The 17927-nt window shown below is 38.5% G+C and overlaps 1 protein-coding gene across 1 annotated transcript in view; it reads left to right on the top strand.

Annotated features, from left to right (window-relative positions):
• The window catches only part of TG (thyroglobulin), a 162497-nt gene extending 145666 nt beyond the window's left edge, over window positions 1–16831 (top strand). Inside the window, exons 46-48 of the mRNA XM_075141138.1 lie at window positions 10451–10591; window positions 11362–11552; window positions 16464–16831. Coding sequence (XP_074997239.1) covers window positions 10451–10591; window positions 11362–11552; window positions 16464–16579 — 448 coding nt within the window. The 3' untranslated portion in view covers window positions 16580–16831. The remainder of the gene's footprint in view (window positions 1–10450; window positions 10592–11361; window positions 11553–16463) is intronic.
• Window positions 16832–17927: the final 1096 nt, after the last annotated feature.

The raw sequence follows: 17927 nt of genomic DNA, 5'->3' as shown, positions 1-17927 counted from the left end.
AAATCCAGCCACACAGAAAGAAAGGATGTGTTCTCAAATTAACTAGCAAGTTTTCTCTTGCTTTGGAGGATGAATAGTGACCCAGTCATCTACGATAAGATCTTACTTGAAAGTAAATGAAATAGTACTTATACAACTTAAAGTCACTGGTTTTGAGGCAGTGATTTTGAATTGATGAGAATTTCCTCTTCTATCTAGCCCTATTTAAGATGTCTCTTGTGCTCGTGTTATTTAGCTCTCCTCACACTCTTCAGTACAGTAACAGTTTACATAGCACTTACACTTTTTAATAATATTCATGTTGTCAGTGGTCTTCTAAGCTAATTACTTGAAATTTTCATGCAAAACTTATTATTTCTCTTTTTCATAACCCTCTTTAAAAGAACAAACAAAGCCAGTATGCTGTCTGAAACTTGTGGATACGTGAGGCAGAGGCTCAGATGCCTTAGACTAAGCCACTGGGAAGGAGAAATGGGCCCAAATTGGTACGCTGCATTTACATTCTTACTCCTTTAGTCTTTGTCTATACTTAAGTACCATTAAAATAAATGTTGTTTAGACCGCAAAGGCAAGCACTTAAACAGAAATTGCAGAATTCAGCTTGTCTATGTACTGAAGGATCTCATTTGACACCACGACGTGACTATTTATGAAGCGATACCCTCCTTTTCCCAAGGGACCCCATACTAGGTCCTTTGCTGGATATACTGCGAGTTTTTTGTTTAAACATCAATGTCATTCATTCCTAAATGAATCCTTCCTTATTCTTCATGCCAGTTTTGCCATGTGACCTCTCTCCCTCACCCTCCCTACAGCATTCCCCTCTCCATATAGTATACGTGCATTGCAGGCTGTCCAGCAGCCTCACTGCATGCCAATGAAGCGATGCTGTTGAGGGTAGGAGCTTCTCATGGGAGAGCGGCCTTCATTGCTAAAAACTGTGAAAAACCATCAGTAATCTGAAACCAACAAAACACAGTGTTTGGGAATATTATTGGTGATTTGCCCTACCAGATTAAAACCAATGATGTACATGAAACAGCCTTCAAGTAGAATATATAAACTAGTCTTGGGGAAAGATCTGGCAACCATGTCACCAGCTCCCAAGGGACTTCCCTAATGACTGGAGTAATGAGTCCTGCCAGTTCTCAAGTTCTTCTTTGAAAATTGTGACTTTTCGTAGTAGGAGGAAGAGCAGAGTCAGATACTCTGCCAAGTAACCTACAGCTTAGGCTGGAAGGTAGGATGTGTGGGTTTGAACTTGCTCAGCAGAAGTGAGAATTGAATCTGGGACCCTGCAAACACTCTAGCTATTAAATTCCTGAATAGAACCACCCTGTTACAGCCATTTCTTAATGAATGCAACAACCAACAGTACGTTTTGTACATAATAGACATGTACATGATATTCTGTGAGTACACATCCTGGATCAGATCCCCCTCGGTGCATCATAGCTGGAGGAACATCTCATTAGATATTCCTGATCACTCATAGGCATTGACAGAAGAATGATTTCTCAGCCCCTTTGATATTGAATCACATCTGTGTTTACTGAGATACAGACTTCGCTTGTAAAAATGGAAACTTCTATAGTATTATGTCCATAGGGTAACATAAGAGATAAAATAATGATTTTTTGGTCTTTGGTGTCTAAATTCTTCCTAAGATCTCAGTTTACACAGGATATGGACCTTTCCCTCTTTGTATTTGTTATCTATATCATGATGATGGCGATGATAGTATAATTATGTATTATCTATAATAACTACTAATAGCTACCTCATAAGGGTATTGGAAAGAGTACCTTAAAATAACATTGTGTTCAGATAACTACAACAATGGAAGACTACTTAGTCTTAGATAAAATATTCTGGCTGGGGAAATAGCCATTCGCTAATTAAGATAAGACACAGTATAGCAACACATTCTCCAATTTCTGCTCTGTCACCTCTCTCGTACTCTATGTGTGTCTCCCAAAATGTGTAACAGAACAGAGAGTTAAAACGCAGAGATGAAAAAGTACTGGTATTTCCTCTTGTTTCACATGGAGCAGTCCCTTAATAACTCACAGCAAGATAAACAAGAGGGAGGGAGATGTCAGCCAGTAAAAAAGACCTAACTGCAAAGATGCAAAAGTCAGAAAGTTATTAAGCAGGGAGAAAGTTTTACCAGTACAAGTCAATTAACAAAAGTTTGTCTCACAGCTAGATGTTTCTAAAATGTACACCCATACACACATTCAAACATGCATAGATATAGGGGTAGGATTAAAAAGGCCACGCTAAACTGATGTTTATGACATATATGGAAAATCACATAAAACCATGAACTGACAATTTTCATATAGATGAATGGATCTTGCAGAGAGCAAAAATATCTCCTTCCACGTGGTAGCTTGCTCCCCAGCTTGGCGTAACACCGTGTCTGCTTTAGTCTTCAGTTCCTATTTGAATAAGGAGCAGGATTAATAGCCAACTCCCGCATTAATGATCTGTGGTAAAAACATATACATAACTCAGATGCCATTTTCTCACTCTCTTTTTGAGAACATTTAGGGCTTGGAGTAAACATTTACTCGAAACAATGCAGGAGGAATGTGATTGCTCAGCATTGCCTAGGATTAGTGGGAAGGGCTGGAGTATAGCTTTAGTTACAGTAAAGAAGGAGAAGTATATTTTGACAAGGATAATATTATTAACTGTACAAAGATTTGCCTCGTTAACCCTTTGAGAGGTTTCTGGTAATTTTTTAATATTATATGAAGTAACACTCTTGCCACACCAGCATAATTTCCAAGTCACACTGTGGTGCCAAATGTGCTGTCTTAAAGATGGTGGATAAAAATCAGTGCTCTGCTCACTGAGGAGGCCAGCTCATCAGCTGCAGCAGGATGGCAAATCATCATTACTGTCATTGAAGGGGTCTAAGCTGAGACTTAATAAGGCTCTATCTTATAGTCATTAACATCACCATAATAATTGTCACAAAAGCTTTTGTTAACTATTGTGCACTGGACAGATGCATCCAAGATTAATGAGCTACTGTCTGTTTTGAGTCATTTTAGTTGGGGCTGTCTTTACCTCCTGACTATGCACTCTTGTGTACGTTGGTGTGAGTTGTTAAAAGACTGCTCCATGCCAATGCTCACATAGTTGGCTGGATTTTGGTGACATTTTTTATGATTCCTGTAACTGGAGGCGAGAAGTCCTGACTGATAAAAAAAAAAATATGTTTGTGTATAAACCCATTCAGCTATGTGAAACATTTTTGTTTTCTATTTATTATATATGCTGTGCTAATTCTGTCTGTTCTTAACATCCCTTTAATTAAAGGAGATTTTTCTGCTCTTTTTATTTTGTAATAATCATATCCCTGTCCTTTAATCTGTCCACCACTTGTTGAGCACTTGAGGCTCTCCTCCTGACTGTAGCTGTTAGTCCATGAGTACAAACACCCCATAGGTTGGGGGCCACAGCATGAACTGTGGGAGGCAGACAGAAAGTTATGTCTCTAGGCTTCAAAGAAACTCATCTAAACACAGAGGGCAGGTAAGGCACTGGAGAGGTGGTGACAGAAATGATAAGATGCACGTTGCCTCCATAGCTGGGCAGGCACCGCAATCGCCTTAGGTAGCTGCGTACACTTGCTGCAACAACAGCTTGTGATTTTTCTATATAAAACTGTACTCCCTCTCATCTAAAAGTTGTTTTGCTCTTGTTGGAATTGCCTTTCATCCCTCTGGCCTTATCTATTGCGTTATGCGGGCTGCAGCTATGAAAACACTCTCCCACTGATTCAACCACATCATGCCATTCTCAAGTCTTTAGACAGTTTCTGTGTTGCTAAAGGCTTGAGATCTAGATAATTTGTTTTTTCTTTCCACGGAATGGTTTAGGGGCCTTTATCATTTAGTAGATTTTTCAGATCTTGGGAATTAACCATAAATATGCAAAGGCAAAGGACCAAGCTCAGAAAAAGCAGAAATCAGCTTTAGGTTAACCAAAATTCAGCTAAAAGACTCAGAAAAGTACAAAGCAATTTTTGGAACTGCATGTGCTGCACTGGGACAGACTGTTCCCATGAAATGTAATCTAGAAGATAAGCACAAAGTCCATATGTCTAGAGAGACCTTCCTTGGTGCTCTGGGGTCTTTGGAGGGATACATCACCTTTTTAAGGGAATTCATCCATTCATTCAGCTCAGGAGTAGGCATACTGAACAAATGCATGAATTTCTGTGCCCCAAAGATGCCTTCAAGTGTCAATATGCCTATTACTAGGTTTTTAATACAGTAATTCCCTAACAAAATTCAGTAATCTGTGTTATTTAGGAGTTCTGACAAGATGATAAAAGTGCTTTCTTCCTGCATTAAGATCTATGATTTTTTTTTTTTTCCATTAATGTGAGCTTTCAGGTTCTTGAATTTATTATCTGCTACTTCAGTTTTATTTTCTTCAATTGGCACAGCTATAATGCAAAGTAGAACATTGCGTGTATCGGGAGTAATCCAAGTGGAAAAGACACAGCAAACTCCAGGATACTTTTGCAAGTCACATGTATAGGGCTTTTTTGGTACAAAGGTGGATAAACTTGGCAGTTTAATCCCTTTGGGAGTTAAGCTTTTTCCATATGTCCTGATTTTCCTGAAAAGAAGAAAGAAAGAAAAATGTTTATCTGTTTTTCGCATCCTTTCCCCCATTTGTTTGGCAGGAGTTTGTAATGTGAGGAGACACAATGAGCCAAATGCATCCCTAGAACTGCAGAGGTCACACCAGGCCTTACATTGACTCATTAAATTTCTATAAATATCCAGCTATCCTTTGATTACTTTTTTTTCTCCCTACGATCATGTTCCATGTCCTTTACTAAGATGTGTGTTTATATCTAATTTTTTTTAAATTATATTTGCTTATCATGAAAATGAACGTTTCAGTCCAGGCAAAGAGCAGTGTTGGTAGGCTGCTCCTCTCCCATGACATTGATGAGATGGTGCCTGTTAACACCTTAAGGTACTTGATCCCACTCTGCAAATCTGCTGGTATTACCATGAAGAGTATGTAGATGTGTGCAAACAACCACATTTAGTATTTCCAATACTTCTTGCAAAAATTAATTTTAAATTCATTTATTGAAAATAAACACAGAATGGGGCCACAAGATGATGCAGGCAGTGGCATTTTATATATAAATCATATCCTCTTCTCCAGGGACATGGTTGTTATGAAATCCTATCTCGACTCAAATCAGTGGGAGCTTTATCAAGAACTCTATGAGTCTGGGTTTCACCTATGCTATTCAAACCAATCAGCATGTAAATGACACATTCTCACCAAAGCCACGTGACAGTGGATAGGCATTTTGTTTTGTTTTCCTAGTGATAGGCCTATCCTTGCGGGATACTGAACAGGGTCTTGAATATGAGGCTAGGAACTCTAAACCATCATCCCATCTCTAACACAAATTCTTTCACAGAATTGTTAGAATGAACAGTTATGCTCATAAAACTTTACATTTAAAGGATTAATGGTTTTCTTATCTCACAAATCCGTCACAGATCACCAATATCTGCTAAGTTTAGTGACTAACGTGAGTTTGAGTACACTATTTCTTCTAAATTTCACAGACAATCATTGTAGCTCAAACAAAATGAACAGATCTCTCTATTTCACCTCCTGAAGAGGCTGGGTTGCACTGCTCTAGCTGAACTGAAAGGTTTGTGCAGGCATTGAAGAAGAAAGGAGTTGCCCCGCAGACCATTTATGACTAACGATGCTACTGTCCCCAACGTGTTGGGGCTGGGAACTTAAACCTCTGACGCTATCTGCTTAGGTTTTTGCTAGGCCTAGCTTACAGGGTTGTGTAGCCTGGCTTCATATCACATAGGGTAATGGGAATTTTAGCCAACATCTGTAGTCAAAGCTGGGGGAGACTGAAGATCATTTGAGGGTCAGGGTTTTTCAGGCTGGGGCTTGAGAAATGACTGCTAGACTATATTTGTTGCAAACTTATCATTCATTAAAAAAAACCAACCAAAAAACCAGAATGCCAAAACAGAATCCCTTGTGAAAAAGGGGGTGTTTCTGTCATACAATGGACAGTCGGTTGAGTATATAAAATTATATAAAAAGAAGTATGAAGAAAATTGGCTAAAACTGTTTGTATGAATGAAGATAGAATGAATTTTGGAGTGAAAATATAAACTAAATTCCTCCCACATACTATTTAAGATGTGGTGTCAGGTTCTTCAGTAAGTTTAAATTTCCATTTGTGTGGTTCTCTTGCCTAGTTATGAGTAAAAAATTTTAAAGCACCAAAAGAAAAGTAAACTCATGGCCACACATTAGTTTCTTGTTCTAGATCATATATATTAGGAAAGTACTCTGTTAATAGTTATCTGTGCTTTATGAGAACTAAAATGTCTATCATTATTGGTCAATACAACTAAAAAGTTTGATAAATAATTATCCCTTTGGTATGTTCATTAATGAAAAACTGATTCTTCTTCAACTTGCTTCTTCATCCTGAGTAATTTGCTGGTAACTCTGGCTGAACTCTAGCTAGAGTTATGTTTATCTTGTTATTTTAAAATTTAAATGATTGGATAGCAGTGGAAAGTTTGGTATTTTGGTATTGTATAGGATGTCATTTGAATTTTGAATTAATTTACATTGGTTTCTATCTGTGTGTGGAGTTTTAAAAAAGAACCAAAAACTGTATTAAGCCAACTAAGAATAGAAGCTATGACTCAAAAGGCTTTGAGATTAGTTGAAATTGTTACATTAGGAGAGTAAGGACTATTTTTAAATGAAAGAAAAAAAAAAAAAGAGAGAAGTGTTAGGCTATAGTCAGTCATTAATCATCAAAATGAGTTTCCAGTATGGAATAATTAGCCAGATATAGAACGAGGACAAAGTTCAAAATGAGATATATGTCTTAATGTACAATGGATCACAGTGTGAGGTCTCTGCAGCCCCAGCTCTAAGTTGTGCATTCAGTCCTAATATAGAATAGCATGGTGGTCTGCCAGATCATATTCTTCTGTTCTGACTGTCATGATTATGGATAGCCATTAATGACAATTCCATTTCGCAAAGAAAATTTTTGAGGATTTCTGTGTTGGTTTTTTTTGTTGTTGTTGTTTGCGGTTTGGTTTTTTTTACTGTTCCAAAAGCTTGTGGTTAAGATATTCAATTCAACAGTTTGAAGTCTGGATTTACATCTATGCTCTGTTTGTTTTGGAACAAGAATTTGAACCAAATCAATCATAACCTGGGTATTTTTGTTCTAAATTCTGACCTTCTCATCTTTTACTCTTCCCCATTGAAGCTGTTCTTTGTATGCGAAAGTAGTCACAGTTCTATAGAGAGAGCAGTGGAGTATCTAATGGCTAAGAAATCCCTTTCTCTCTTTCTTACTTGGAAACATTTAAATGGAAATTCCATCTCAGGCTTAAGGAAAATTTTCTCAGAACCAATACCTTCCCAATTAAATGGGTTGGCACTGTACAATGAAAAATCCCAGCAAGTGATATTTCAGGGTCTGCTGTTAAATTGTTGGCTATGAATGTTACAAAGTTTCTGATTTCACTACCTGTTTTTCTGTAAACTGGATAACTGAACTCCAGTAGTGCCTCCTTCTGAAGTGAAGTAATAATTCTCCAAGGGGAGCTCAAAGTGGTAGGGTCTGGCTCCTAGTTCCCCACGGCTCAATTTATTCATACTGTCACATAAGAGAGTTGCGAATCTGTTTCTAAAAATGTTGACATCTTAAAAAGAAAAGGTATGCACAGAAGAGCTGAAGCAATACCTTTGTATGAAGTACTAGACCCGTGAAGTCACCAAAGCCAAGATTTCATCCTTAACACGTAACTACATTTACCACTGTTATTAAAATAACAGATCTGTTCCTTGGAAAGAGACTTCTGTAGGGGAAGTTAGTTGCTAATAGTTTGTCTTCCTTAAAAACACTTTAAAGATCCCTTTTGCCATTGCCTCTGCAGTCCTCCTTTTTATCAATGTCCTCTGAAGTCCACCAGTTGCTGGGCATTGCACTTCCCCATTTAGAGCTGATGCTGTTGAGTCACCTATAAGGCACCCTGGGGTTTCAGGAGTGCAGTTTGGAGCAGCTCAACAAAGAAAAACCTCCCTGCAGAGCTAGCAGTGTACAACAGCAAAGCTGTACATGCTTATCTGTCACTCTTCTCTTTCTCTCACTCCACTTTTCTTCCAATGAAAACAATATCACTACCTGGTGCTCCCTTGAATATGCTCAGAGCTCCTACATGTCTCCAAAATCCTTGTTTGGGTGTTTCTGGCCATTTTGGACTCCCCCTCCCCAATCAGAGTTTGAGGGAGGAGACAGAAACGTTCCCCTGATATTTTCCATCTACCTGCCATCTAGATGTTTCACAGTTGTCTTTACTGCTGTTCTGTGCACGTATATATGTGCCTCTTTCCCCTCTTAGTTTTATGTTTTCTTTCTCATCCTCTTACTACTGACACTCACTGGCCAGGGTGTGGTAGCATCAACCAGAAATATTGAAAGCAGCCCATGAAATTGTAGAGTTTTGTGTAGATGTACAGATGTCTCTGTATCAAACCCATTACAGTTGTACAAATGATTTCAGTCCTAATAAGTTCTCTGTTTAGAGTTTGCTGAATTTTAATCTGGGCTGTGACCTTAAGAGATTTCACCTCTAGAAACATGAGGGCTGAGAACACAGTCTCATTTGGGGGGAAACCCTCGGTCCCAGCTCACTTGTTTTACATTTAGAGCAAAGTTCACCTCTGCTATGCCTTTCCTAAATGGGTACCTTTGTCCCTTCATTGCATCTTAACTAATTTCATGTCCTTTATTCTATTCAAAACTGACTCTCTATTGAAAAGAAAACAGCTCCTTTAAGTATATGGTACCTTTGCTGCGATACCGACACTAAACATTGCTGTAATATACTGGGCCAAGCAAATTATTTTTAAAGCAAAATTATTAAACTATGATCTTGCTTAATCCTTCTATAAACATTTGGGGAAGAAAAATATGCTTTAATCTTGTTTCAGGTCTACATTTTTTTGGTGAATAATCTGTGAATAATTCACTTTCCAGATGCAAAGTATTACTGAGGTATTATGATAAGACTAAGGAAAATACAATGAAAGATGTATTTCATTTAGAGGGTTTTGTGTTTGTTTTTCAAAATAGAGGCTTTGGTGCCACCACTCATAAAATGTAAAAGAGTCATCTTGCTTTCAGTCCACCTGCCCGTAATGGTTTGAACTACAAGCCTTGTTCCATTAGAGGCAATATAAGGACCATATCAATGCTGCTGCATTTCATGTCCAAAGATAAAGTAGTTTCAGTTGTGTCACCTTTTGACAACAACCTCTGCAGATGAAATCTTGCTGAGTGGATCTGGGATTTGTTTATCCTAGCCTCACAGACATCTGTTCCTTCTCCCAGGTCCCCTGATGTTGTTTGCCTTCTTGCAGCATTTAACCAAGTCAATCAGACCTTTGTCTAAATGTGGGATACAGAAAATGCAATTGGACTCCATACCAGAAATGTCTCCTTCTGAGCTGTGGTTCAAAGCTATGTGTTGAGCATAGTTTAGTTATAATTTTATTAGTGGAAGTTGCCCAATGTTTTTCTGCAGGACTTGAGTATGTTGAGTTGTGTAACCTTTGTTACTAGGTCTTACAATTGTTGTCTCTGAATTGTTGAAATATTCCTTATTATATGTGTTAATTATTACATGGAAGTAAACAACAATTATTCTTTCTTAAAGCCGATCTAGGTGATTACCTCAAGCTGTTTTGACTTGACTGCCATATAAAACTTGGGGAGAACAGACTGTATGAACCAAAACCACCCAGCCAGCAGAGAAATTAGATTAAAACTATGTCTAAGAGAAATCTTCATAAACATCTCCTATTACATCTTTCCTTATCCAAAAATTTAGGGCAGAATGCTGGCCCCAATGAAGTCAATGGAAAAAACTCCAACTGTTGTTAAGAAGGGCCAGGATTTTATTCCAGATCTGTGAAATAAACCATAATTAACCTTCCATCATGGTTGCCAGATTCCATATCACCACTTGCTTCCACTTTCTGAATTTAATTTTAGTGAAAATCTTAAGAGGCATTTAAAGAATAGCCAAGTGGCTTTCTCCCTCTATCACTTTCCCTTATTTAGAGAAATATGCCTTGCTGCCTTCCAATTTCCTCTTGTAACAAATGTTAAAGACCCTACATTAACTTAATGGCAAATTCTCCTTGTTATTGCTTGCTCTTCTTTTATGTTCTGATTTGAAAAAGCCCCACAGCTCACCACACTCTAATTAATGGTCATTAATTATTTAAAACTTTGCTTTATTCTCTGAATTAAATTAGCTCCCTTTCTCCCCCCAATAAATAAATGATGGTTTTAATTACCTTTCTATAAATATTTTTTTAGTTCAGGTCAGGAGTTCTTGCTGGATGTTCAGTATGCATTTGGACTGCCATTCTACCCGAAGTATGAAGAACAATTTACTCTGGAAGAAAAGAGCCTTTCCTTGCAAATTATGCAGTATATCTCCAATTTTGTAAACTCTGGGTAAGCGTGTGACATTTAAGAATTGTTATGATTGGGGAGGTGGGGAGGAGTAGGGGGAATGTAGTCCAGATCCTGCACTCACTCAAATAGCCTCCATTTTCTCTAGCAATTTGTAATCCTACAGAGGTGGCTTTGGTCAATGCTGTTGGAAAGTCATGGCCAAGTTGTCAAGCAGATACCAAAGATTTCTAGTATGATGCTTAGCTAGAAGTAATAGGAATTTTATCTCTATGGAGAAGCTGCAAATTCTACTTACATATACGGGGGCTACAAAGGCCTTGGTGTTGTTTCCAGAGCTTCCAGAACCCCAGTTCTGAAGGGTCTTGGCTAAGAGTTCCCTTATTCCCAGAAGAAAGGGGAAAGCACATGAAGATACAGTGCATCCTTTAACAACTACCCTGAGAATAACCCTCAGCTTTACTGTACTGTGGCCATGCTTGAAAATGAGGAGAATCTCTGGAAAGCTAGTGTGGGAACTGTGACTTTATGTGCTTTTTAGAGTAGCCTGGGTTGCTTTGGGACCGAGGCCTGTTGAGGCTGTTCATGAGCCTGTGTCTATACAGGTTCTGTGTACCTGTTCCCTAGGAAGTGAACCAGACTAACAAGTTACTGTCAGGTGAAACACCGTGAACGATTCACGAGTCTGGACTGAATTTGAACCCTACTAGTCAGAGAGACTGGATACACATTTCCCTGACCCAGCCGATCTCCTTCTGCATTTTACTGTTCATGTCGTTGTTTTCTAATGATCATTTCTCCCATTCCCTTAGAAATCCAAACTACCCTCATAGTTTCTCAAGAAGAATGTCGGGGGTGATGCCCCCCTGGCCTATGTATCTGCCAAACGATGATGGTGATAACTACAAGGAGTTCACTGTTTCCTTGCCAACTCTTAAAGGATTGAAAAAAGCAGACTGTTCCTTTTGGTCTGATTATATCAGAAGACTGAAAGCATCCACAGGTGAGCAGAATGTTTTCTGTCATTAAATGAAACCTAAATTCTCTGCTTAATGTTTCCTTCTGCCTCTAGTCCTGTTAATATTATAGTTTTGTCATGTATGGAAAATGGTATGGAAAAATACTTTTCATAAATGAAACATCTTGCACTGTCCAGGGTATATGGTTGAGACTCTCCTGATGCAACACTAAAAAATTTATTTTAGAGAAGATAGTGTGTAATAGAGTTTCATTGTCCTGGAGTTAGAGCAAGAGAAATCTTCCTGCAGTAATTATAGAAGGTATGATGAAGATATGAAGATATGAAGATGATATCTTCTAATAGTTTGCTCTCTATTTGCAGTCATAATATAGACTTTGACTAAACTGGAAGTGGCCTCTTTGATCTACTGGAAGCACCTAACATGAGAATGTTGAGATTCATATTACTTAGGAGGAGCACAATAACTTCACTGTAAAGTTGCAATTGAGGCTTTAGATATATCTCAATATATATCCTGCATGCTTTGTCTTCACACTAGATAGTTTCTTTGGTGTTTTTTATAGCTGTGATGGTTATGTCCCTTGTACTTCTCCTTTGTCTCCATAAATTTCCATGCAGCTGTGAGATTCCTTCAATTTTTTTTTTACTGCTTAAAACAGTAAGACCAAGTCTGCTGAGATTTCAATCTGCTGCTCTGCCCTAAATACTCAATTTATTCTGGTAAATAAACTCCCCTTCATGTCTGTGTATGTTGTAAATAAATTTGGAGAGCCTCAAAAAAAGCAGACAAAATCATCCCTTTTTGGCAGGCTGAGATGTTTTGAATTGTTCTTGGAGGCCTGCAAGCTTACAAGTGTTTTTTATGTCCTAAGGACTCATCTTCACAGTGAACACAGTCCAGGCCCTTTCTGCTTTGGAGGGCAGTTGCATTTCTGCGAACAAAATGTACTTTCCAAGACACTGAGCTACCTAGGCTATCTATGCCTGACAGACCATCTCAGTTGGACTGAGGCTGATGTTTGTGTGACACCAAATTATAATGTCTCAGAACCATCAAGTTCTGATACAAACACAAAGCATCAATGCTTTTGTTCAAGAGTTAACCTGAATCATTACTCATGGTCTTTCTTCAAAAGTGGACTCAATATTTTGCTGTAGGCCTTTTCATCAGTTTCTTGGTATCAGTTTCTTGGTGTCTTTCAAGTTCAGAGAGAATATTTTGATCCCTCTGATGGCTTTCTGCTAGTTGAGATATTCCTAATTTGCAAAGCTTAATTCTGATGTTTAATCAGTCCAGGGTATAGCATCTAGATCTTTTGGGACTTAATCTCACAGCATTATGGCTGTGTAATGCCAGACTGAGTTGAAGTCACGGCTCTGGTAGAACGACTGTTGACTGAGCACCACGGACAGAGGCTACTCCCAGCATTTACAGAAAATCCCAAAAAAAGGTGTGAAAATATCTACCAGGGCAGATTAGTTTTGAGATGGAAAAGGTTTAAAACCATCTAAACTGGCATAAGAATACAACAACATTCGTGTATGGGTCAGTTCAATGGTCTGCCTAGCTCAATATCCTGCCCTCGTCAGTGGCCAAAACAAAATACTTGAACGTTAAACATAAAAATTGAGAGAGGGCAAGAAAAACACACTGAAAGAGTTCACAAAGATGAGTCAGGTTTTTGAAAACAAGCCACACAGTGTGAGATTTATGGAGTATAGATTGTCAAGGAGAAGGTTTAAAAAGCACATGTCAACATGTTATTCTGTAAGCAGAAGTGAGTACACCCTGCCTGCTCTTCAAGCCAGTATTTACTTGGCCTCGGCACCATGGTAATGCAGCTACACAGTTCACTTCTACTAAATTCCATCTCATAGCAACGTTGGCTTGCCACCTTGCTTTAATAGTCATCTTTAATCCTATCTCACCCTAGAATACTGAAAGTTCTCATATGTCTTCTACTTAAATAGGCATCACATCAAACCCGTTTCTGGTCCAGACCTCAGCATGGGATGGTAACTTACAGAGACTTCTGCCGTGGGTGTCTTGAAAACAAACTGAGCCCACCTCCTTGAGAAAAAAGATTCGTAATGTTCATCAGTTCAGCTAGAAGGACTGTATGAACCTCAGATGCTGATGGCTGAACATTTTCATTTTCTTTTTAAGAGGAGGCTGTGCCAAAATTCATGCCAAAATTCATGCCAAAGCAGTGTCAGTCCATCAGTACAAGTTCATCACTTGCATTGTTCCCAAAAATCACATTCTGCAGGAGTGGACAAGTGAGACTATAGAATGTGTTCAGTCAAGAGAATGGAAACCTTCCTTTTTTTTTTTAAGTCCCTAAGCATCATGTTGCTGCTTGGTTGGTGTGCCTCCTTGCACTAGAGGTAGCTTGCTGTACCTCCCTTCAGAGCTGAAGCACTGCATCTCTGTTGTTACCTAAGTGCTCCGGACTCTGTTCCTGGAGTGCTGCCAGGTTGTCATATGGGATCCTGGTGTGATGTTGGATGCTAGATTTGAAAGAGCAATGCTGCAAACCATTTTTGGATGATGTACCTTGCACTCCATCCTGAGGGGGAACTATTTGTCAGTCAGCTACTGTGAGATCCAATCTAACACGTACTTAGTGGAAAAAAGAGCAGTTTCCTGCCTTTCAATAATTATAAATCTTCATGATAGTGTTTTTGGATTGTATGATACGCTGTTCATTTGGACTGCTGAGTCTCAGTTGTGGGTTGCAGTTTGTGGCCTCATGCCAAGTAGATGGAGTTTACAAGTGTGGCAGCAAGAGGCATTGCTAATGAAACAATCCAGTTCTCATGTCCAAGTGCAAAGCTGTAGAGAGTCTATTCTGATGCAGTCTCAAACAACTGTGATGAATCCTGTTTTGTCCATCTCACCTCTTCCTTCAAATCAATATCTTTCCAGCTTCATATACCATCTGGGATATATAAGCAAAAAAACCCAACATATTTCAGTAAAATGGAGAAGAACTGGACAAACCAGTGATCATAAAATTTAACTGCAACTGGCTTTTCAAAATTTTTTCTTGATCTGTTGTTTACTGCCATGTTTACTGCCATTTTTCTTGACTTAGAAATGTCAAATTAGGGATAACTAAAGGCTCAAAGATCAGTATCTTAGATGCTAAGTCTCAGTCCAACAGGGAACAGAGTTACTCCTAAACTCATAAATTGCAGTTTCTGGAAGAAAGCCTCTCATATTTAGAATCTCTTGTACAGCTTAAGTTACATGTCTTTTAGGTTATTCACTGCTGGATCTAAAAGCTGTTGTGTATATATCCAGCTTAACCGTTACCTGTAATTTTCTTTCCATTTAGTAAAAATATTGTCCAAGTTGAAGTAGGTGTTTCATTTTGTGATCAGACTGCAATATTTAATGACGGAATGTATCATTTATTCCTGATTTGAAATGTGTGTTGTTATAATTGAAGATAATTTAACAAAAGTAATTTCATAAATACAATGATTCTTCATGGTATTTACTGGCAGTGCCTTTACAAATTATGAAGGAAAGTTTGCATCTGTTTCATTGCAGATGATCTATAAATCTGTTGAAGTTTTGTTTGAAACCAGTTTGTAAAGTTGGCATTTTGGGGGGGCAGTTTACCTGGGGAGCTATGAAAGTGATGGTGCTTGAAAAGGTTTGGATTTAGTAAATGGAGTTCCCATGGTTGCATTTCAAAGACATGCTTTATATTCTGAATCATGATGGTTTCCATGGGAAACATCAAAACGAGAAACAAGAAGAGTGGCCATTGTGGAAAAAAGCTGTGGATGGCTTTTTCCAGGGAATGTGTTAACAACTTGAAATTCAGTTAAAAACAGGAGCTCCAGAATGTTTATGCATATTCAGACAGTATGTCTGAATGCTTAAATTCCCCTTGCATAGTGGGGTGGACTGTGCTGCATAACAGTGAGTCCCTTTATAAGGGGCCTCTCACTGCATCCCGAATAGGTAGACTTGGATCCAGTCTACACCTCTTACTCATCTAACTGGTATCTAAACAGAACCAGTCCTCCTAAAATGAGTGCCTCTAAGCAGTGTTGCTACTGGGGAGAAGGAGATACCTTTAGTGTCTCCAAAGTGAAATCTTGTCTGCCTAACTCATGTGCCTAAATTTAGACATTTAGGCATACTTTACGTGTCCAAATCAGCCAGACTGGACCCCACCTGTGGAAAATTCAATGGCTAGCAAAGCTGAAACCTTCTCCATTAGCTCTGAGACACCATGTGTAGCCACACAAAAATCCAAATAAAGCAACAGTGTTCATAGTTCAGACTTGAATCAAGACCGAATCAGGAATGCTGTGGTTAGCATTCATCTCTTACCCATTTTATTCACACCTTCTTTTTGGAAATCTCCACTAGAAACAGATTCCTTTAGTATGAGGGACATCTGTGCAGCAATGAGAGCACTCTGGGTACGATACATTGAATAAACACCATCAGTACACTTTTGGTCTTGTTGAGACAACTGCACTTCTGAAACAGGGTGGAAGACTAAAATCACAGAAGGTAAAGAATAAGGAAGAAGAGATCTATCAGAGCTAGGTGCTTGGGGTTTTATGTATTCCAGACAGACAAAAGACATTCCTGCCTGGTAGGTAAGTATCAGGAGATAATACAAGAAAGAGAACAAGTCTTGCACAGGTGGAGTGCAAGCTATTATGCATTCCAGTCGCAGTTACTTAAAGCATGCTGGAAGCATGATAATTGATTACCATTAGTTGATCTGTCATTACCCTAAAGCATTTTGCAAATGGACTGCAAACTGAGAAAAATAGCTTCCTGAACATTTATAGCTGCATAAAAAGGCTCCTAAGTGTCATTGACGAAGTGTGTACCTTCTAGCTTGCTGCATCAAAGATACGACATTTATTTTAATCTTAATTATATTGTCTTTTCAGGAAGTGCAAGTAATGGAGAGCCATCTGCAGAAAGCAGCCCTAGTGAAGCTCCCAGTGAAGGACTTACCTCCCGAGAGAGCCAGCCACTGGGAGGCAAGGTGGCTTACAGCAGATGATAGAAAATCACAGTGCTATTGGATGGGTTTGTCACACAATTGTACATCCATACAACTGTGTCACACCAGATGAACAAGTTGCTTCCTTTAGTTAACTTTCTCAACAAGTAAAGTAGACCTTTCAAGAATGTAGTTTTTCAAGAAAATTGTTGAATATGGCACAAAATAAGCCCCACATCTATTATTTGAAGTCAAAAGAAACTGTAATTTGAAAAATGAAGTATCAATAAAAACTGCAAAACCTAAACAAAAGTACTTGGACTTTATTTCTTGCAAGCACCCAAATGCCCACACATTGTAGTACCAGCAGCCAGAAAAGGATGTACATTGAAACTCTGAGAAATCCCTCAGCTGGTGAGGCTTAAATTTGCCACGTCATAGCTGACTTGTTCTTTTTTCTTACTTATCCTATCACAAGCTGCTGATAGGAGTGGGAGCCTGGTTTGGCATTGTGGAGAAAATTAAAAAGCTTCAAAATGGGGAAGGGTTGGATCCAGGAACAACGGTGCAAGAAGGGAATCAAGAGTGTGTTCATATGAAGTAAGGCACATGCACATGCTATATTCAGGTCATGATCACCTGTGAAAATATGTATAAGACCATTTGGGTAAAGCACAACACACAACAGAGATAATACAAAGCATATGTTAATTAAAGCTTAGAATATGCTGTCCTTGGAACATTTATCTTTTGTAAGGAGAATGTGAGATACAGAATAGTTTTGGAAGGGTAAGGAAAAGTGCATCATAGGGTATTTCTAATGGCTCTGAAGGTAGTTTGGGTTAGATTGTTAATTCATTGCTGGCATCATTTGGCAACAGATAATCCTCAGTTGACAGTATATCACACACATGTTCATGATACTTGAGAACAAAAAGTAAAATCAAGGCTGCCCTGAAACTAATAGCAAAATTTCCATTGGTTTCAGTAGGATCCAAGTTTCTTGTGCACTGTTGAAATGATTTAATAAAACAACTCATAAGGTTTTGTTTGCTGCTTGGGACCTTTGCCTGTGCATGAGCAGTTACTGCTGTCTGCCATGTATCCAGGTTTCCAAAGATTTTACCTAGCTAGAAGAAAAACTGTATAATAGTTCTTATACTTACATCCTGTTCAATAAACAATAGAAAGAGCAGAAGAATCAAGAAGCTTATTAACTGATTAAATATAAAAAAGTAAAGATGGAGAAATCAAGCTGTGTTTTCCATCATTATCTTTACCTATGCCAGCTAACTGGTAATGAAAAAAAAGAAAAGATTTAAGAACTTTTTAAAATGTCCAGATCTTAATTGTATAGCTCAACAGAGGATGCTTTCTTTGCAGCAGTTGTGATTCCTTGGCCAAGACC

This window comes from Calonectris borealis, chromosome 2 (genome assembly GCF_964195595.1).
Source record: "Calonectris borealis chromosome 2, bCalBor7.hap1.2, whole genome shotgun sequence".
Taxonomy (NCBI): domain Eukaryota; kingdom Metazoa; phylum Chordata; class Aves; order Procellariiformes; family Procellariidae; genus Calonectris; species Calonectris borealis.
The sequence above is the reverse complement of the archived record's forward strand: the minus strand, read 5'-3'. Positions and strand labels throughout refer to the sequence as shown.